The sequence below is a fragment of the Brachionichthys hirsutus genome, chromosome 17, assembly GCF_040956055.1.
Source record: "Brachionichthys hirsutus isolate HB-005 chromosome 17, CSIRO-AGI_Bhir_v1, whole genome shotgun sequence".
NCBI classification, from domain to species: domain Eukaryota; kingdom Metazoa; phylum Chordata; class Actinopteri; order Lophiiformes; family Brachionichthyidae; genus Brachionichthys; species Brachionichthys hirsutus.
In genome coordinates, this window is record NC_090913.1 from 4,650,028 (window position 1) to 4,672,811 (window position 22,784).

General features: G+C 43.3%; 1 protein-coding gene across 1 annotated transcript in view; it reads right to left on the bottom strand.

Annotated features, from left to right (window-relative positions):
• The window catches only part of crebbpa (CREB binding protein a), a 32,389-nt gene extending 14,058 nt beyond the window's left edge, over positions 1-18,331 (bottom strand). The window contains exons 1-13 of the mRNA XM_068750884.1: positions 18,158-18,331; positions 10,850-11,538; positions 10,196-10,360; positions 8,864-9,110; positions 7,602-7,715; positions 5,114-5,374; positions 4,577-4,676; positions 4,264-4,401; positions 3,987-4,104; positions 3,720-3,894; positions 2,962-3,024; positions 1,338-1,459; positions 580-789 (exon numbers count right to left, since the gene is read on the bottom strand). Of these exons, the coding sequence (XP_068606985.1) occupies positions 580-789; positions 1,338-1,459; positions 2,962-3,024; positions 3,720-3,894; positions 3,987-4,104; positions 4,264-4,401; positions 4,577-4,676; positions 5,114-5,374; positions 7,602-7,715; positions 8,864-9,110; positions 10,196-10,360; positions 10,850-11,538; positions 18,158-18,245 (2,490 nt within the window). The 5' untranslated portion in view covers positions 18,246-18,331. The remainder of the gene's footprint in view (positions 1-579; positions 790-1,337; positions 1,460-2,961; positions 3,025-3,719; positions 3,895-3,986; positions 4,105-4,263; positions 4,402-4,576; positions 4,677-5,113; positions 5,375-7,601; positions 7,716-8,863; positions 9,111-10,195; positions 10,361-10,849; positions 11,539-18,157) is intronic.
• Positions 18,332-22,784: the final 4,453 nt, after the last annotated feature.

Here is a 22,784-nt window from a genome sequence, read left to right on the forward strand (position 1 = left end):
GCTAGATTATACAGGCTCGATGCTACAGCCCCTTCATCAACGCTTCCTACAGCTAAACCCTTGTGAGGCTTATTTCAGAACAGGTAGTCCTGATACTTTGATCAAATCTGCCCAGCAACCCAAGAGTGAGTATTTTCCAAATGTGAGGGACAAAACAAAAGAGAGATTGTGTTCTTGTGAAACTCTGCTTCTGTCCTTCCTAAATAACGGCAAGGAGGAAGCGCCGTTTCTTTGATTGATGGGCAGCGTGCTTTCAGGCCGCTCCACCCTCCTTGCATGGCATGCTTAGTTCCAGCGAATCCTGGCCGGCAGAGCGCAACAGAAGCTTCTGATGAGGTTCTGATGAGGTTCTGGCGAGGACGCTCCCAATGTGACCAGCTCACTTGTGCTACCCAGAGAACAAGGTCACTAAAGTAACCTACAGTCTAGCTCTGAAGAAGCAAGTCGGAATTAGAACGACGTGATCGTAACTCCAAAAGGGATAGCAGTGATCAAACGTTGGTTTCCTACAGCTTCAACCCGTCGTCCATGTCCATGTCCATGTCCCTGTCCATGTCCCTGACCCCGTCCATGTCTCACCTGGGTGACAGCAGCTTGTGCAGGCGGTTGGCTCATGCCAGGTCCCACAGTGACATTCACGGCACTCGTTGCAGAGACTGCAGCCCCCGGAGAAAACTGGGTCTGAGGCAGAAACTGTCCTTGACTTGGAGTCTGGCCGACCATGTTAGCGGGACCATGTGCAGCCGTAACGCCCTGGGTCTGGGGCATCCGAGAGGGAGACATGCCCATCTAAAGGGAAGGGAAGAACAACTGTTATTAGGACAGTTTCCACTGACTCAACTAGAAACTTAGCTTTCAGGAAAGACAAATAAATTGGATGACGTAAATTGTGACTTGCATTTTTAAATATGCATAATGCATGAGTGCTTTGGAATAAGCTCAATGTCAAGATTCAAGGCGAAGATTTGATCAATAAGAAGCCTGGAATTTGCACTCCTAAGATTTATAAGACTAAAGAAATGTGAATCCACTTTTTTTTATTGGCTGATGCAAGCCAGACTGAAACGTCCTTCCTATTCATTGTTGTCTCCTTTGAAAAGACATATTGAATATTATTATTTTGCATTAAAAGGTCAATTCCAATCTAAAATGCTCTGCTTGGCACAATCAGAAAACAAGAGAAAAGCAGTTTGGTCAAAAACGTTTCTACCAAAAGCAGGTTTTCTACTCGTTTTTTATCGTCATTGAATTCCCCATGCTACCATAAAGCTGTGGTAGCATTAGCAACAGTCATCGTGTGAATCTCCCCACGCCGCTCTAGCGCTGCCTTCGCTCACCGCTGGAACGGAGCCCATGCCCATCTGCTGTGGGTGGTTCATCGGCGAGGCAGCTCGGGGGCCCATTGAGGCCTGGGAGAGCTGCGCATTGGGCAGAGCCATGTGGTTGAATTGGTTCATTCCTGTAAAGAGTGGACCACACACAGTAATAAACACACAACTGCACTTACACAGCGCTAAACAACGAGAAACGGACAGTCAGGATAATACATACATATATACAACTTTACATCTACCAGTTTCAGGCAGCAGACAGTTCAAACTTTGCAGTGAGGCCCAAGTACTGGTACAGAAAACTGGTACGGCGTAACGCATATCTGAGCTTCTTTGTCTTTTATGTCAACCTATTTGCGTAAATATGAATGGGATCTGTTCCGTTTACTTACACACCACAGATTCCTTCCTACAGTGGAACCTCGGTGGTCCAACATAATGCGTTCCGCAATACTGTTCGAAAACCAACTTGGTTGAAAACTGAAGCTACATTTCCCCCCCAAGAAATAATGGAAACTAGATTAATCCATTCCGACGCAGCAGGTGAAAGTAACTACGTCGAAATAAACAGATAACACCTAAAAGTGTAAATAGTATGAAAAGAAAAGCATAATTACAGTTAATTCAACCTAATTCTGTATCATCTACATACCGTACTGGCTGCGGTGTGATGGCATGTGTGTATGGATGGGGGGTTATTCCTTTGAAAGGGCATCCCCCTTCATAAAAAGACTGGGAAACTGTGCCGAGTTTCTCTTTAGCTCAGCTTTCTTAAGAAAAGCCGAAATCGTATTTCATATTTGCAGATTATTTCCTTCTTCCAATTCAACGGTTGTCCTCACTACTTTCCTCTTCTCTTTTCAAGCAGTATGCCTTCGTATTTCTTCTTTGAGCCCAGTTACCTTTCTGTTCATCTGTAAGGAGGCATCGGGTGCCAAACCTTTGTGCTGTAATGCAGTCCTGCTGATCGTGCAGCGTCTCGGATACATTTTCTGCACGGCGACGGACGGCTTAGGTTGTTCTGCGTTCTGCCTTACAGCGATAACAGACCATGTCACCATCTCAGAGTGAGATAATGTCAGGTGTGCCACAGGGAAATTGTCCAATTTCAATTAATAGGTCTAAAAATATGCCATTGTTGCTCACTAGCAACAGAGCTAGCTGGAATACAGAGCTAACGCTTTGCTAGTTTTGCTATGTGTGCACGGCCTGCCTGCGAGCTCTCAGCGCGCCTCCCCCTCAGGCAACAGTGTCCGACACTCAGAGGCGTCCGTGCGGAAACTCACCCAGGACTTTAGTTCCGCACGGAGCGCTAAGATCGCGCTAGCAATAAATTTAATGAGAAAAAAATGCATAAAACCGAAACGGTACGCAAATGGACCGAACCGAACATGCAGAACCGAAACGGTTCAATGCATTACGTGAACCGTTACACCCCTACAGGTTTCACACTGACAGACTATACTATCATTATGATTACTGTATTAAGCTACAACGTGTTATTTTGTGGCTGGTGGTGTGCCTCATGATCTTTTCAGTGAATAAAGTGTGGCGTAGCGTAAAGAACATTGAAAAACTCTGAATTATTGTATGAAAAAAACAGATACAACATGCAACAGACGAAACATACCTTGTGAAACCTGCATGCGATTCATGATTTGATTAGGCAAGTTTGGCAGAGGAACAGGTCCATCTGTAAGTGGAATAAAAAATATTTTTGATCTTGTTGTCAGGGGAGTACCTGGAGACGTTTGCTTGGTACTCGTGTTTTGCACTGCATGAAGCAGACGGTTCAGATCTCTGCTGTCATTTTGAACGGCAGGAATTAGCTATTTGTATCTGTCAAAATATATTTCAACACCCCAAACGCCACACATTATACGCCAATCCGCCGTAACATTATGATCACTGACAGGTGTGGCGACAAACACTGACTATTTCATTATCATGGCACCTGCTTGTGGGCGGGATACACAGCCTGTACATTTATCTGGTCAGTGAACATTGTGTCCTAAACGTTTATGTGTTGAAAGCAGGAAAAATGGGCCGTGTATCGAATATACACGATATATCGCAGGTTGTTTCACGTGCGATGCATGAAATGATCATATCGCGAGTACAAATAGTTAACGTAAATGTTTTAAGGCATCGGTACGTGATTTTCTTTGGAGTGTCGCTCCTTCACTCTCTCCTGGTGGAAACAACCAGCACAAAGTTTGGCTTTTTGAATGGAAATAAATAAACTTTTCCATGATATTCAAATGTTTTGGAAAGGGTCTGTCTATCATCATTAGCCTGGGTGAATTTGCTTTAATGGTTAAAAATGTGGTTATTCATTAAATATTAATTTTTCAAACAACAATCAAAGAAACCAAGTACCGCACTCACTCTGTGGCGGCCTTGGGACAAAGGCATTGGTCTGGGGGAGGCTCGACTGCTGCGTCCCCTGGGCAGCCAAAGGTGCCTGGTTCAGGATCTGCTTCTGTAGCCTTGAGCGCCTCTTTTCCTCCAGTTCCTTTTGGATTTTATAGATTTTCTCAGCAAGGAAGTGATAGTATTCATCCTGGGGGGGGGGGGTAGAAGAGACGACAGTAAAAGAGCTGAAAACAATTAGTAAACTTTTGTCATGGTTGTGTCCCACTTCAGAAACCCTACCCGGCTGTTTGCGGACTCGTACATGTCTCCTTCCACCTTCCTGGCATAGGCCACCAGGTTCTCCATTCGTCTATCTTTCAAAGCTGCCGGGTCAGGGGTAGGGAAGATGGCTTGTACTCTGTCACAGGAGAACATGAATAAATATGGCAATTATTGATGATCGTCGCCACGGCTTTCAAAATGTGGCTTTGAACAAGGGGAGGTGATTAACGAGTAACAGGCGAGCAAACATTTTCACCAACTGCCGCGGCTCTCCGGTAAAGGTACCGGTACGTACAATTTGTGGACGAGGTGATTGCGCAGGTCCTGAGTGACGTGCTCATGCCACGCTTTCCTGGTGCCCGTGGCAGAGATGGGTGCGGCCGTGGGAAGGTTGCCCACTGAGCCCACAGCTGATCCATCCGACAGCAGTTGACTGGAGGAGGAGGAGAAGAGTTTTTATTTCCATGCTTTTATATACATACTTAATGTTTTTGCTTTAAACAGCAGTGTCAGTAATATGAATGTAACGTATGTTTCTCAGTAGCTACTTTTAATGACATGCAATCGATAAAACAGAGAATCTAATGTAGTTATTCACGAGAACAAACTTGTTCGTGCTGAGCGCATTGGGAAGGGAGTCTGTGAGCAGGTTTGTCTGCTCTGAAGTGGTCATGCCCATTGTAGCACCTCCGAGTGTCATCTGGCTACCTGCAAATGTGGAAAGTTGTGAGCAAATCATGCGTACAATGTCAAAATCGAGCTTGTAAAAACGGACATTTTTTTCTTTGTATACTGTCAAATGAAAACAAATGACCATAAGTACTGTAGATCCTATTATACTGTGCAGGAGGATAAATATTGGAGATATTTAGTAAAATAAAAGATTTCTTCACTTAAAAACCTTTGATTTCTTTCTTGGTCAGCTATCTGTGCAGATCAATCAATATATTAATTATCTATTAACAAAATATATTTTTTCTTAGCTAGTACTCATGAAATTGTTCAACCTTAATGTCAGACTAATTTAACTTGATGAGAATAATGTAATAGCAATAGGCGGTGCTGCGCTTTTACAAGTGAATACATACATATATTCGATGGGGACACAACATCAACAAGTGCTGACTCGGCCTTTCTTGCTTTACCAAGTGCATTGACGGGTCTCAGCTGCTGTTGCTGGCTTTGTGTGTTCGGTGGTCCTGCCGTCTGCCCTGTGCCGGGGGCCTGCTGGCTCTGAGTCTGCCCAGCAGTCGGGCTGCTGTATGGCAGCCCAAGTGCAGCATAGGCCCTCTGCATGGAGCTGGGGTCTATGGGGGTTGAGGTATTGATGGTAGGAGCACTGGGCTGACCCACACCGACTGAGGCCATTGGGTTCTGGAGGCCAGTACTCGGGGAACTGAGCTTGGCTGTGAAGAGAAGAGAAGCCAGTCTTAAACATTCAAATACGATCACTGTGAATATACGATGAGCTGACTGCAATGTTGACCATCGAGCCCAGTAGTTCCCACCCACCGAGCCGTGGCCCGGCGCCGGTCCGCGAAGCATTTATTGTCGGGCCGCAGAGAAATAATAATTACATCTAATTGAATTGATTATTAGAGTCTGACCGGTGTTTTATTGTGAAAAATGACCCGATTTTATCGGATGTAACATTTGAATCTTGACAAGGAAACGCTGTTACGAGCGGATCGCACTGGCTGCAGAGTTGCGAGTGAGTATACATGTATAGTATAAATGGCCAATACATATGCAAATATAAAAAAAGTGTTACGCATTTTCATGTCCGCTTTATCCACCTTGCGGGTCCACGGCTGTTGCTAGAGCCAATCCCAGCTTTTCTATCCGCCAGAGGCAGGATATAAACCAGAAGCATCACCAGTCCATCGACGGCTCATTTATGCGCCAACAGGTTTTGACCACACAGATAATCGGTCAATGGGGGGGGTTCGTTCAAGGAACAAATCGTTTTGCGATGGGGTCTTTGGAACATAACTCTATCACTAAGTACATATGCATTAACATTTTTAAACCTGGTCTGGTGTAGACATATTGCAGCCTGATACCTTGAGAACATTAACGCAAGAAAAACACTTTAAACTGCAATAAACTGAATAAATACTTTCAGAGGACAAAGTCTTTGTGCAAATGACAAATATCAGAGTAGCAGGACAAAAACAACTCTGCCGAATGATTGCGTTGGTCTGAGATACACCAGCCCTGACATCATGTTCTTTAAACATGCGAGCCAAAATGGACAGATCACCACTGGAATGCCGCGAGTGAGTCAAAATGCTCCGCAAATTTAAGGGAAGAAAACTGAGGAGGAGAGAACAAATGTAATCTAGAGATATCAGTAATGTCTTCTGGATCTGACCCAGAATGAGGTCAGGAAAAAAATATCAAATCGTAACATTGCAAAACCAATTTACGGATCAATAACACATCGACTCTGATTCACTTGTACTTTTCAAGGTTGGTGTATGAAGATAACGAGAACAATTTAGAACCTTTTGATGATGATCCAGATTAGTGATGGACATTCCGGCTCTTTTGGCTTCCAAGCAGCTCCCCTCAGATTGTTGTCGTTGTCAAAATGAATTTAATACCAAATCATGTGCATTGTGTAAAAGTAGCTACTAATGTAAAAACATCAAATCAAATCTCAAACAACACATCAACAAAACATAAATTAAAGAGTGCAAAAGAAAAAGCAGGACCCGGGTAACAGTTCTACTGAAGATTGGCATTCTGCAAAGTTCTGAGAGTTCTCGCTCTCCCTGCCTCCCGTTCGTCCGCTCGTATGCGTCTTTTGGTGCCTTGCTGACAACGAAGGCAGGGAGCTCATACATTTCTCATTACAAACTGAACTAATGATGCGAATGTTAACTCAATCGCTAAAGGTATGTTTTATGGTCATTGAAGCTAAAAATAAGACTATCATTGTTGATCCAAATCCAATTACGAGGGGAATGAGCCGCTCGTTGGAGTTTGTGCTCCGAGTGCTTTTCTAGTTTATACATGCACAGCCAAAGCTTTAGCTTCAATTCGACCCTTGTGTTTCAGTGATTTAAACCTTTGGAGCAGGTACAACCCACTCGAAGATGTATCGGTAATCGGCAATGCGCCTGTCAAGCAGAGGCTTGACCCAATCTAGGGATGTTAAATTAGGTGAAATATCACTTTAACCTGCCTTTAGAGGTCGACGGAATCCACTGGTGGCTTGTGACAACATTGCATGTATAAAATGTTAAAATTAAATATTATTTACCGACTCCATTCGCAATCAGATCCAGATGAAATTCGGTGGCGAGATAGAGGCCCCCCCACCCTGCATGACGGCGTCAAATCCCATAAACACCGGTGAACAATCAGCAGAGATATTGAGGAACTAATGTTGAAGCTCCGTTGACTGCGACATGAACGAATATTTCAGAATCCAGGATCTCTTCTGGATCATCACCAAAATAATAAACTGGTTCCTGTTAAGACTCCCAACATTTCCTGAAAATGTCATCAAGATCCGTCCAGAATTGTGAGTTATCTCGCTAACAAACAAACAAACGGCAGCTACCGTACCTCCACCAAAGGTAATAGTGACGCGAAGGCAGGCCAGAGCACGCCAGCTGTACTTACGCTGCTGAGTACGCTTGTCACTGGCATTCTTCAGCGGCAAGCAGACAGGACAGTCGTGTCGCGTGCAGTTTTTCCAGTGGGAGATGATCTGCCTGGACGATGCACAGTGAGCCACTGCAGGAACATAGAAATGGACAAACTGGGCTCAAGTCACAGTTTTTATACCAAGCCTTTTCCTCTGTATCGTGTTTAGTGGACAAGATGGCATTTTTCTGTATTAGCTGTTAAAATATCCTGGTGGCAGTCTAAGCGGCAGTCGATGCATCACCTCCGCCAAGCATCTCATTCCCCTCGTAATTGGATTTACACCGTCCACACGGTGATCCGGATCATCGTCAAAAGGTTCTAAATTGTTCTCGGTATCTTTACACACCAACCGTGAAAAGTAAAAGTGAATCGGAGTTGATGTGATTCCAGAATCCAGAATCTCTTCTGGATCATCACGGAAGTTTAATCATCTGTTCAGGGTAACATTCCCAACATTTCCTGAAAATTTCATCCAGATCCGCCGAGAACTTTTGGGGTTTTCTTGCGAAAAGCTGGACGGACGGACAGTAAATGTCATGTAACCTCCTCAGTGGAGGTCATACGACAAAGACGTGTCTTTTTTTGCTGTTGAAGCTGAAGCGAATTTAGTGAGCTCCGTGGCCGCTCTCGGGGGGGGGGGGGGGGGGGGTGCAGTGAAGGGGTGGGATTCGAACCTCCATCCGTTCATCCTCTCCATAATCTCTGTACCTGTAGTCTTTTCTCACGATTGCAACACTTGTTCTCCCTGAACTACCACGAGAAATACTCTGTATCTGTCTGAGCTGCGTGAATTTGTCAGACTTACAAAGCTTCTCTTTTGCCTCCATCCCTCCCAGTCTTATTCTCATATAATATGTATGCTGGTCTCAGCACTGCTCAGTAGGTTTGACTCCGTTCTGTGCAGAGTTTTTATGTTCTCCCTGTGTCTGCTTGGGCTGTTCTCAGAGTTCTCCGGTGTTTGCTCTTCTCCAAAAACACGCAATTTAGGTGAATCGATCACTACAAATCGTCTGTAGATGCGAGTGGTTGTCTGCGTGTGGCCCCGCAATGTGCTGGTGACGCATCCGGGGTGTAACCCCCCCCCCCGTCTCTCGCCCGTAGTCAGCTGGGATAGGCTCCAGCAACACCTGTGACCCGCAAGACGAATAAAGCAGCTGTCGACGAGACGATTGAGGTCATCCCATCTACAAGAAAATGGATGGATAGACGTCACAGACTGAAATGCTCCAACTTACCCTGGCAGGACTTGCCGGCCTGGCAGTGGGTCATGTGGTTGAGGACGTTCTTCATTGTGCGGCAGTGAGGTAGGGCGCAGGCCCTCACCTCCCCGTTGGCCTGCTCCCGTCGCTGGCACTTGTGTGCGTGAAGCAGCAGGACCAGCTGCTGTTGGATCAGCTTGCGCTTGTCGGGGTCAGCAGTGGGGCCGGCTGAAGACACCGCCCCCCCTCCACCACCAGTCGGAGGGAGCATGGCTGCGTTCTGCTGAGAAAGTAATAAAGGTAATAATGCTACAGTTGTACAAAGTGTGAATCTTCGTAGTTATTGATTACTGATGGATGCAGCACAAAATTGGCACTTTTAAAACACGATTTTTGCTTTGATTTTAGTACAAAGAACCTTATCCCGATCTTATTAGGGACTGAAAATTGTATTAATTGAGGAGTTGCTTGTAAAATTCATAGACTACACACAATGTCCCTGCGGGCTATGGGGAAATAATCTCAATAGCGTGTTTTATGACATTTACATTTATGTCTTGAGAGTAAAATCCAAGAGAGCATTTGTTTTCACAATTTAGACTTAAATGTTTCTACACTATTATGGTGGTTTTGGGTCATTATCAACCCAAAAACAGTGAAATAAACCATCAAGTGAATCCTGCGTAGTTCTGTAATCCCCTACTGGCAGAAATCTCGCCCCCTGTGATGTCACAGAGTGCAATCTGTACATGTATGCATTCACTGCATGCACGCAGCTGCGCATGTGCATGCAATGAACTTAGTCTCAGTTTCGTTTTCAGAGGCTTTTCTGACAGCTGTTTGAGACAGAAATGACAGACGCTGTCCTGTTTACTATTTTCACAAAAACCTTTACAGATATTTCACACAAGTTCCTGGGAACTGTGTTAACTTGTGGGGAAAGAGTATACAGTAATATGTGATCTTTAAAGTTATTAAGGGTTCTTTAAATAATAACTGGTTTACACGAAAATGGTTAAAAACGTTGGCCATTCCTTTATAAGAGAATAAGGTTTTCTGAATGTTCTATTTATTGAACACATTTCTCTGTTAGGGACTGAGTCATGAATGAGAGACAGTGAAAAAGAGAAATCAAGATTTAAAACATTTCATGAACTTCGTCATAGGAAAATGTAAAGTCCTGCGTAGTACTAATTCCATTTTAGTTGAAGAAATTGCAGAATAGGGAAAATACTGTATTTATTCAGTATTTATTTATTCTCAGACTTCCAAAGTTTCTCTTTTGTCTCCGTCCTTTTCCTTCCTTTTCTCACGTAATATATACGCTGGTCTGAAAAACTGATTATAAAGAAAACTTTCCCAACTAACCATGTTTGCCATGCTAGTGACAGCAGCCCCTTTGAGCTCATTTGGGAAAGATGGCAGGCTGTTGGCAAGGGAAGCCTTGTTCTGGATTTGTTGCTGGTTGGGCCCCGTAGGACCTTGACTGTACGGTTGGGACCCAAATGTTGCTCCATTGCTCCCAAGGCCCATCTGGAAAGAAAGAAAGAAAGAAAGTGCATTTAATTAACATATTTATCTTTACTAGCTCCAATGTTAAAAAAAGAGTGACACAAATAATTGTTTGGCCAAATTTATTTATTATGATATATTTATTTTAGTATTTATTTTGAATAGCATAGAGTAGTGCAAAAAAGTTCCCCTTTCCCGAATATCGGTTATCGGCCTCCTTGACTACTAACAATCGGTATCGGCCATTAAAAAAAAACATATCGGTCAATCTCTACAATCCATATCCAGGGTTAGAATTAGGACTGAGCACTAGTAATGATCGACAATCAAAAACATTTTGAAAATGACCCCGCGAGTGTTCAATGGGATCGCAGTCATGACTGCTCGAAGAACCCTCCGAGAGCAAATGTACGGTATTCCTATTTTTTAGAAAGGTGCTGCTGAATCAAACGCTGCACATCACGGTACAACTCAGTGCGTTGGACGGATGAAATCCCTCAGGAGACTCACCTTGTTCAAGTTGCCAGCTTGCTGGGCTGCAGTGAGGGAGGGGTGCGCCCCAATTGGCTGCCCACTTTGAGTGAGCGTCTCTGCTAACGCGCTCCCTCCTCCTCCTGGTCCTGGCGCAGTTCCTTGCATCGCGGATCCCTGGTACTGCATCCCCGAAACCCCAGTTCCCCGTCCTCTACCGGCTTCAGGTCCAAGACTCCCATTTAACACCTGCCCAGATTGGGGCTGTCCCCCCTGGGCCAGAAGCCCGCCATGGCCCTGGTTACTGTTCATCATGGCCTGGTTGAAGCCAGTTGTGTTCAAGCCTATTGTTGCAGTATTGTTGTTGTTATTGTTCTGTCCCGCTACTCCAGTTGGTGTTCCTGCTTTTTGAGCCTGGGGAGATAGGCGATTGTTGGGTGAGCCCTGGCCCAGGGGGCTCTTTCCCAGCGGCGCTCCCAGTTGAGGCCCCATGCCTGGCTGAGGGCTAGTTGAATTCATCCCTGGACTCTGGATCCCGGCGGTGTTGCCAGTTCGAAGGAGCTCTGAAAGCTGCTTGTGCTTGGCGGCAGCATCTGGAGCGCCACCACATCCAGGCGCTACTCCACCGTTTGTAGGCATCCCACTCATCAGGCTCAGATCGCCTCCATTAGGGATTAACTCATCTGGAAGGTCATTCTCCAAATCATCCCAGGACAGCGACCCCAGATCTAATGAGAAGGAAAGTGGAAAGAAAAATATTCTACTTTGAGTTTTCAAGATCGATGCATAGGTTGAAAGATAATGCACATACTAATTTAAACCGGTCAATAGGGGACATAGACTCTAAACCTATATGGCCTGTCTCAGTTTATATTTGATCTGTGGCACCTGATAATCTATGCACACGCCTCCGATGACCGCAGGTAAATCATCAATCATCTAATTGCCAGGTGACTGTCTCTCTCCACCCACAAATATTCTCAATTATGATCCGTGTGTCGACCGATAATCGGCCAAGCCGATTATATCAACCGATATTCGGCATTCTGACGCATATGAGCATCATCAGCCTTTTTTTTTTTTTTTATTAATCCAACGTCCAATAAAAGATCAACGTAAAACTGCCTTATTTTGGCTCCGATGCAGCCACTCCGCCCTGTCTGCAGTCTCTTCTCGGTCTCCAGCATTGTCCCACCCACAGCTGCAGAACCATGCCCCGGGGTAAATCAGCCAATCAGCAGCGAAGCTGTCCATGCACAGCGCTCAAGGACAGATACAGAAAGCCTTGCGAGTAAAGAAACTCTGGAGAGCAGAGGCAAGTTAAAGGCAGCAGACTCTCTTTAAATTGTTATAAACATCCCAGTTCTGTACAACTCACAACTATTATTAATGTTACTGTTAGCGCTAGCTCCGTGGAAAAGCCTTATGTGAGCCCAATAAAGTTCCAGAAACATAAGCAGCAGCTGATAATATTGATGGGGAAATAGTTGGTGATAATAATAAAGAGTGTGTGTGAGAGCGTAACATTCAGTTAGCTTTATTGCAGGCTAGCACTTTAAGGGGATGGCTAGAGAGCTCTGTGTGTGTGTGTGTGTGTGTGTGTGTCTGCTTTCACAAACCATTCAGTGTAACGAGTACATAATTGCTGAACAGGTGAGAAGTAAATTACTTTTAGGTACTAATGCCGTTTTCTGCAGTATTATGCGCACACTCCTGGTCAAGATGACAATAAAGGAAACCTTTATGTCTTATTTTGCGCATTACTCAATCTTATGCAAAATAATTTATTGAACAGTGGCAAAATATTTGAGAGTAGAATCCAAAAACCCTGTGTTACTTTAATTCTTGCAGTTTGTAGTTCACGCCTCGCATACAAGTTACAGCAACACCAGAAGCAAACCCATTCTATGACAAAAAAAATAAAATTGTGTGAAATCTGACACTCCACAGTTGTATGAGGATTTTTAAGTAATCGAGGCACTTTAGAGGTTGTTTTTTTTTTCATTCAACTCATGAATGAAACAAGCACTCTGATCTGCACAGAGGGATGTTGTTCGTGAAGATGAACTTGTTGGAAATGTCAATGATCCATTCCCCTGCACGCACACACACACACACGCACAGAACCAAACGGTCTGAATACATCCCTGGTGGGATAACAACATTGCTCAGACACCCCGTTGTTCAGACCACTCAGCTGGCGACAGTGCAACGCTATTTTTTCAATTTGTGTTCTCTGCAAATAGTGTCTGTCGCTAAACCCCGGCCAGACATTGGTGAAGACGACGGTTTTCCTGAAGCCTTCACAAAGTTCAGCCCTGAGAACATTTCCTTCCTTGTGAATCTCCACAAATAAGAAATAAGTAATAGGGTTGGGCGAAAAATGTTTAGATGCCGGTATAAATTCTTCAAATGATAAGAAAATGACTTGTACCAGCATAAATAATTTAAAACAGCAAAAAAGCAGAGTCGTTTTTCCTGCAACCGCACGCCGCAGCGCAGTATATCGACGCATTGGCGCCTCCCGTGTAGCACTGCGGTGGCGGAGAAAGCCAGAGACGAAACAACAAAAAAGAGAGAAAATGAGCATGACGAAGAAATTGTTGCTAAACGGGGAGCTACCTCTCTGAATATGGAAGTGGTTTGGTTTGGATAGAGCAGATGTGCAGCGAGAGACCATAATATGCAAAGTTTGCAAAGCAACGGTGACGGGAAAATGGCAAATAAAGCTGAATAATTTCATAAAATAGTATACTTTTAGCTTTGCCTGTAGCAAAACATACTTGATACATTTAACACGGTTATAAAAATTCACAATACCATGCAAGGGCGTCTGAACATAGAGCGGACCCCAACCCGGCTACTCTCGTTTTGGTGCTCTGGTCTTCGGCATCATTATTTGTCTGTGTGTTAATGTGAGCAGAGCAACTGGTCTTGTTCTACAACTTCTTGCTCAACACTGCGGTTTCTCAAACCAGACGAGTAACCGAATCCACAGTAACATGGGTAACAATGCAAGTTGACTGCCTCTCAGTCGAATGGCATTCTTCTCAAAGTATCACCTGACAAATCGCTCCCGTGTCGTTATACCATCAACAGTGACATTATGAATCCTGCTAACTGATGAAAGAACAAGGCTCTTTGCAAAAAGGGATTCATCTATCCAACGTCAAGCTTATGTTGAAATGTTGAAATCAAAAGATGAAATACAGCATTTTCAATTCTACTTGCTATTAAGAGATTAAACAAGAACTAGGAAAGCACTCAGAGCGCAGAGCTCCGCCGCGCAGCTCAGTCTTCCTATATGGTGATTTATCTTTAGATCCATTAACCATTAAAAAAATGCCTCCAGAAATTGGATTCACAATTGCTGACCGACCCACAGAATATTGCGTGCCTTGACTGTGTTAACACCGAACCTACAAAGAGAAAGAGTCGTCTCTTTAAATCGGGACAAAGATAGTTTCTACCTTTTTCTGTCCTTTAGTTATTGGCAGTTGAACATAAGCTGGTTTGATCCAAACACACCCGTTTTTGGCCAAATAAAATAAAATAATAATCAATCATCAATCAAGCAGAACAGTAACTGACAAATATTTTGTGTGTTTGTGGCATCTCCATCGCCATGCACACACACACACACACACACACACACACAGCGAGAGAGCGCGAGAGACTGCTGTAAAGACTCCGGCAACTTCCCCAAATCAGAGAAAGCGTTGGAAAATGAACGTAAGCTATTGACGAGTTATTAATTTAAGAATATACGTTAAACGACTTTATTCACAGATCTCCCTCGTATCACATCACATCCACATTTTGATTAACGCAGCGCTTACCGTATTCCCGTTCTTGTCTCCTAACCGTGGTGGGGGGGGGGGGGGGGGGGGGGCAGGAGAGATCCGTCTTCTCCAGAACTGAAGACTGCTTTCCCTCCGGCGCTAACCCCCTTTAATTGACTCCATGCTGGTTAAAAAGTGTCCAACAATACTGGAATAGCACGCCAGGCTTTATTAGCGCGCTAGCTGCTACCTGAGCCGGTCGGCCACAGCACACAGAGAGCCAACACACACACTCATCTGCTCTGTGGGGACACTCACGGGGCCCCCCTGAGTGGCGCGCCGGAGCAGCCAAACGCACTCGCATCCACACACACACACACACACACACACACACACACACACCTGAGGTGTCTATTTTAACACCTCACAAGGATCTTAAAGCTCACGAGTGACGAGGGAGACCAGGCCGAAAGACGTGACATGCATGCCTGATTCTTCTTCAGCTACGGAGGACCAACAGTAGGAGAGTGAGAGAGTCAGTAACATACATCCTTAAATTAACTTTAGCTTATATTCATTTTCCAACACTTTCTCGACTTTCTGTGGGCGAGAGGCAGAGCGCAGAAACACAACGACCAAATCTAGAGTCTTCCCCTCGATTTTCATCTCCATTTCAATCTCCGGCTTCTTCCTCACGTCTTTGATGATGCTGTGGTTCAGACTGTAAAGGCTGAACGGAGGATCTCATCGCCGCCATACTCAACAACAGCAGTGAACTGGGTGCTGCAGCCATTTCACGTCACACCCAGAATGCCTTGCGACAAAACGGATTTTATATCTTATAAGAAATAATTCAGTATTTCTGTCCGTGTATTTACAGAGTAGAGGTATATTCTTGGAGGGGTCGCTTTTAAAGAAGCATTCTTTCCCCTTTGTAAAGAAGCTCTCCAAAGATGCTTGTTTTTGGTTTTCAGTAATATTCACTAGTTCATGGGCTTAATTTGAGTAACATATGACGTGACCAAGAAGAGTCACAGGCAATTGTATCGGAGAAAATCCAGCCATTTTTCAAAATAAAAACGCCTGTCAGACTCTCATAATCAATATAAGGGAAATGCTATAAATAATTTATTCTTATTCCGGACATGCACCTCCCTCCGCTACGCGTAGTTGTGAGGCATACATACATTCATGATAGGCGTAAGTGATCAGCACAGCCCAAAAGATCACTGGTTGCTCTCTATACTCACTGGACCGGCTCTCGCGACCTCAGTAGAGCCACCAACATTGTGAGAGACTATTCAGACCCAAGCCACGACATATCCAACCCGTTGCCCTCAGGCCGGCGCCACAGGTCACACAGAACAAATAGACTCAGAGAGTCACCAGCGCTCTGAACAACAATCGTCATAAACATAGACACCGTTCACAATGTGCACCTTATACAGTGAAGACTCGCCATGTGCAATAAAACAGGTAAACAGGTGCAATACACGCTCCTCCGACCTATTGTGCAATTCTCAAGGGAAAAAAAATGACAATCTATTTGTAAACGCTGTTCGCTACTTCAAAATGGTTTTGTTTTTTAAATACTATTTCTATTTAATGTTGCATCTGCGCACCAAACGGAGCAGCGCTCCGAATCTCGTCGTGTATTTATATGCAATGACAATAAAGGCTTTCTATTCCATTTCAAGTATGGGTGGTCGTGAATCATGCAGGTTCTAACTCAGGTAGTACCTGTAAAAGGTATATCATGATTATAGGGTATGTAAGTAGCAGTATGCAATAAGCAATTTATTGAAACATAAGCCAACAACAGCGGTGTGTATAATATGACAAAATAATTTAAATGTCTCAACTTGCTATGTACCCCCGAACAGCTTGGCAATGCCGTCACCATCTCTTGCTCGATATCTGCTCTATCGAAATCAAACTACTTCCATATTACAGAGGTACCTCACCGTTTAGCAACAATTTCTCCATTTCATCTCTGTTGTTGTCTCCGCTCTGCCGTTCTCCACCACCGCTGGACCGTGCTGTGGCACACGGGGGGCGCCAATGCATCAATACAGCGCGGCGCGGCGCGCAGGAAAAACACGTGATCTGCTTTTTGCCATTTTAAATGATCATTTATACCGGTATGTCATTTTGTCATCATTAGAAGAATCTACACCAGTATATAAAAATTATTTTTCTAAACGCAACCAAAAGAAACAACTCAACTTCAAAAGAAAAATCATGGGTCACCTCTCCTCCCTGTTTTAATCTAACCCCACCATGGCAAAACATTTCCACAGAAGCCACCGTCACAGACATGCTAGGGCCAGGAGCCTATGCCGATTGTGTTGGGTCTGGGCTGTGACAAATGCAACAGGCACTGCAGCATGTTCAAGACAGGAAAGAGGGACGCTGTCCTGCAGCATCTGTTCACTATTTTGGCCAAAGACTGTGACAGATATTTCATACAAGTATCTGGGATCTGCGCTAAGGGTAGAATATGGGACCTTTAAATCACAATAAAGAGACATGCGTCTCACACGCAAACCCAAATCAATAGCCATATAATTCAATTCTCATCGATGGAGGGACTTAATCTATAAAAGATGCTGAGGTCACAAACCTGAACAAGAGATTGCACCATTGAGCCCTGTGATATGCTTTGCACATTTTTCCTTGATATGAATAGATCAAACAGCTGATAAGTGTAACAACAGCTAGGCAGTACCGCCTCTGCCCGTTGACTTAACACAGACGTGCACAGCAACTTACACATCGGCGCACAAGACACCCATATTTTTGGATTTATTTCACTGGCGTCAACAGTAATGCTCTCTAAACATACCTGCGAGAAAAGCAAGACAGTGTGATCAATTCAGGAAACACTTGTTGGGCAAGTACAATGTTAAAAAAAAAACAACAACCTGTCACCTTCACTTTTTATTGTACTCTTTATATAGGCAGGAAATTAGTTGATGTCTTAAAAAGTATGATACAATCTAAACCTTTTCTGATGTTTGTAAGCATATTTTGCATTACTTGAAAAGGGAAGGTGAGGAAACAAATAGTCTCCAATAGTACACGATGGTATAGTAATAAATGTACACCATGTTGAAGTCTAACAGCACTAAGTACCGCACCAAATACAACGTGCTGAAGAATATTCGCTCTTCAAGTATGCCTTGAACTGCGTGCTAATGTTGGGGGGGGGAAGTAGCTCTAACACGTGCCGAACTAACTAGCGTAATATTGAACGGTGCAGGATGCATTCCCGAAACTGCGTACGAACAAATCAAGCGCAGCTAATGAGCTACCTCTAAAGACTCTAAAGACTCTAAAGAGTCAGAGGGAAGGCTCCTCGCTCGCCATAGAACCAGAGACTGCAGCAGAACCACAGTCACGTCTTCCGACAAGCATCTCGGTGCGGTGAACGACCTGTTGACCCTCATTTGCATTACACAGGCGGCGACTGAATTCAGCCAAGAAGCTAATTCACATCGGAGCATTCAACGGGCACATGAATGACGCTGGTGTTTACATGTGCAGGCGGTGTTGAGGCCTTTACCTGGTCCATCAGACGCCGACAGGGCAGGTGAATTCAGCTTTGGCCGCTTTGAGTTGGGAGGTCCGACGTCCAGCAGGTTATCAGTCATAGTTCTTGTCTTGTCCGGCTGGTTTCTCAAGTCGACAATTAAGATTACTTTATAGCGAGGACCTTTCTTAAAATCAACCCGAAACCTCCCGGTTAGCACATTTAACCAAGCTGTGTGTGCCTGCTGACGTTAGCTAGCTAGCTGGCTAATTGCCTGCTAGCTAGCTAAGTTACCTGTTTAGCTACGGCTGCGAGTGTCTTCTCAAAAGAGATGCAATAGCGCCCCGCTTCGCCACCGCCATTCACCCCATGATAATCCAACACCCAACACCCACATTATCGTCGTTAAATCGCCCAAAATAATAGATTTCCCATGAAAAATCCAACCTCAAAATGAGAACCCAAAAATTAAAGTGGACTCCTTCATTCTCTGCCAATAGTCATCATTTCTAGATGCTCGAAGTGTCCATTTTGCGTAGCGTCTAATTTCTTCATGCGACAAACGCACGAAGCCTATCAATGCGGGATTGCATAAACATAATATATTTTTGTAAATATGCGGTCTTCGCCCGCCACCGGTAAACAATACTGCTCTCCAAACGGCGACAGGGGCTGAATCACCGCACTCCGAAGGGGAAATCAGACATACGGAGCTTTTCCCCCCGACGACCACTGATCCAATTCCCGTTTTTTCGTAGAAAATGTGTCCGTGACGATGTCAAGATGTCGTTTTTGTGGGACGAACGCCGTCATGTCACGATAATGATGCTCGATTTCTACGAAAAAATACAGAGTTGAACTGAAATCCTTAATCCGAGCCACGACAAGATGGCGGCTGTTGATTCCTTCGATACAAAAAAGTTTTTTTTTTCTTTTCCAGATCGGCTGGTGGGGGGGAGGGGCCGGAATATCACGCCCTGCGTGAAAAAAGTGCCCCCCGTTCACCACCGGGGGCGCTACAGCACCACCACTGCAGACCATTCAATATCACAATTAAATATAGATATACAAATACAAAAATATGTAATATTCAATAAATGATACAAAAAACTTCATAACAAATATTAAAGCTCTGCGTTCCATTTTACATTTACATTATGTTCTAGGATCTGTATAATTGTCTTTATGTGATTATCATCATCAGAGAAGAGCAGCAGAGGTTTATCCTTCCTGCAGTCTAGTAAATTTGACACATAAATGTGAGGGGGAGGGGGGGGGGGGGGGGGGGGGCAACACAGTGTAGTTGCTGGCTATATAATTTGGTGCTTTCTTTTTTGATCACATTTTCCCAATCAGTTCTTTTTGACTTTTCCCCCTTTCATCGTTTGCTACAATTGCTACTATTATTAGAAAGTGAGTAAATACATATTCAAAGTTCGATAACACATTATTATTTACTACACACTGGTAGTAAATATTTCGTAAAGGCCTCTGTTTTATTAACAGCATGGCACTCGAACGTTTCTCGAACTTGATAGCCTGTTACAATAACACATTCCCATTTAATCAGCAGTTCCAAAGCACAAAATACACCATTTGATCTAACTAACAAGCTAAGGTTATATTTACGTCACGGTGCACTCATTTGTTTTCTGCATTTATTTCTCTCAAACTGAAAAAAGATGAATACAATTATAACACTCACACTTATCAAAATAGACACGTATTGAATCAATTTGATAATCGATGTCAATTTTTCATTGTTTTCTCTGCCAAAATCTGACACATGCACATGTATAAAAAAAAATAATCATGTGTGACAAAATAACTGCATATGTACAAACACTGAGTGCTTTGTGCAAATGTGTACAGATTATGGTTTTGTATTGATAAATGATACATGGTAATGTGCACAAAACATACATAATGCATCTCATTTATGAACATAAAACAATACACAAAGATTAAAAAAAATGATATTGTCTAATTTTGGCCCAGTGTTATAAAGAGGTCTGGTGATATGATTATAATGAATCATTCGGCAATATTATTTTTGCTGTGATGGTTTTAAAAAGTGGTACTGAAGCACCCTCTGCCTTTCTCCCTCTCTCTCTTTGCTATAACAAAGTAGAGCCGCATCAAAAAAAGGCCTTGAATTTCTCCTCAACGCACTTAGTCATGTTCTTCATGGCATTGGTGGTGCTGGACTCCTCTGAGGGGGGGGGTTCGTTCTTTGGCCAAAATTAAACTTGTAATACACACATCATCCATTAATATGATGTAAGAGAAGGATAAAATCCATCTTACCTCGAGTTTGTAAAAAAAAAAAAAAGTGATTTCGAGATGCTTAATGCTCAATACAATTGTAAAAAAAAAAATAATGATACTGAAATTAAGTATATGCAAAGTAATTTGATGCAGACTCAAACCCAACGATTAAATGCAAAGAACTGCGCTGCTCATTCCGGCAGTATTCACGTTACTGTGTCATTCGCAGTCATTTACTGCGACTAAACGCTCGGTTCAGAAACGTTGCCTGAAAATCACCAACAAGTGTGAGTCAGAAACTTAAGTTCCCAATATTCCTATCTGTATTCACAACTTGGTGCGGTTTAATGAGAGTAGGGTTGCAACAACTGAGTGCATGAAGATTATATATTACAATACAAGGCCCATCATGGAGCTAGTTGTTTGTTTAAATCTGACATGAAAGCTTGTGGAGAAATGCCTTTGGATTAATAGGGTGCTTATGCCACAATAACTAGAGCTCTCATTATTGCTCATTCATGAGCATGAACATATTCCACGATATGTAAATGCTCATAGAGTAGGGGCAAACAAAGTTGCTGTTTTTATACTGCAGATGAAGATGGCTCTTTAATAAAGCAATGGTTCATCATTTTTAATGCCTCCACAAGATCAAGCAGCGCTGACATTTTGTAGGATCAGTATTTCATATTACAAAATCTTTTCTCCCACTGTTTGAAAAACATTTCGCTTTTGTGTTTGTAAATCCTCCACAAATAAGGATGTGACAGATAATTGCCAGTTTTAACAGTAACATAGGTTTGTTTATTTCCCTTTTCTTTGTGTTACTGCCTTTGAGTGATGAAATATTTTTCTCACAAACACGGAAAGTACTCGGGCGACCGAGCGATTTACTGAGAAACGAGCAAAGAGAACTGAAGATATTTGATGGAAAGACACGATCACAGTAACCCAGTCAGTTCGGTCAGTGACGAAATGACAGAACCAAAAGGTGAAGATGGAATTTGACATAAACAATTGCAGCAAAATATGCACACAATTCTAAACAAACGTTACACTATCCTCATGAAAACAGCACAATTAGAAATTCTGGCAACCAAAATACTAAACTAGAAAAGCACTCAGAGCACAGACCTCTGCCAAGCAGCGCATTCCCCTCCTGATTAGATTCACACCGTCCACATGGTGATCTGGATCATCATCAAAAGGTTCTAAATTGTTCTTGGTGTCTTTATACACCAACCATGTAAAGTACAAGTGAATCAGAGTTGATGTGTATTTTTAACTGATTTTTGAATCCGTAAATATCTTCAATGTTAAACTTTGTTATTTTTTTCCTGACCTCATTCTGGATCTGATATAGAATACATTTTTTCATGATATTGTATATCGAACTCCTTTATGACTGTGATTTTTGGTGAGTGAATTGAATGCATATTTTACAAGATATTATTATTATTATTTTTTTAAAGCCTCCATTATAAGTAAATGAAATTCAGTGGTGAGGTAGAGACCCCCACCCTATATGATTGTGTCAAATTTCATAAACATCTATCAATAATCAACTGAGAAACACAACTTGAAGCTCCATTGACTGCAATGTTAACAAAAAAATTCAAAGTGATCCAGAATCCAGCATCTCTTCTGGATCATCACCAAAATGTTATCAACTGTTCCTGGTAAGATTCCCAACAGTTCCTAAAATAAATATCATCAATATCTGATTTGATCTAACTTTTTGTGTTATCTCGCTAACAAACAGAGAGACAAACAAACAAACGTTGATTACATTACCTCCGCCTCGGCAGTTATACTTTCAGGCATCACAGAACAGTCAGCTAGTTTCGGTTGCACTGCACCTGTAGGTCACGCAATTAAAGTGGCACAATGTAACTACAAAATGTACTCCTGTTTAAAAAACATTTGGTAAAAACTACATCGCCCAGGGGCTCTTTGCTGACCAACAGGAATGACTATTCACTATTTCATATATGGCCTTCTGGGATCTTTTTCACATGCCTTTTCAAATCTGTCTTCCCCATTTCCTATCGTTACTCTTATATCCATCCATCCACCGCTTATCCAGGTCACGGAGGCAACAGTCTCAGCAGGGATTTCCAGACTTCACTTCACCTTCTCCAGTTCTTCCGGGGGGGGGGGGGGGGGCGTTCCCAGGCGTTCCCAGGCCAGCTGAGAGACATAGTCTCTCCAGCGTGTCCTAGGTCTACACCGAGGACTCCTCCCGGCGGGACAATGTGCTATAATGAAAATTTCCAAGACAGACTATGACAGACAACCAACATGGAGTGTTTCCTCTTGGGGTGGAGCATCACCTGCAGCATGTTCAAAGTACCGACCTGCTTTTGTGGTCATCTCACTTTTTCTACTAAAT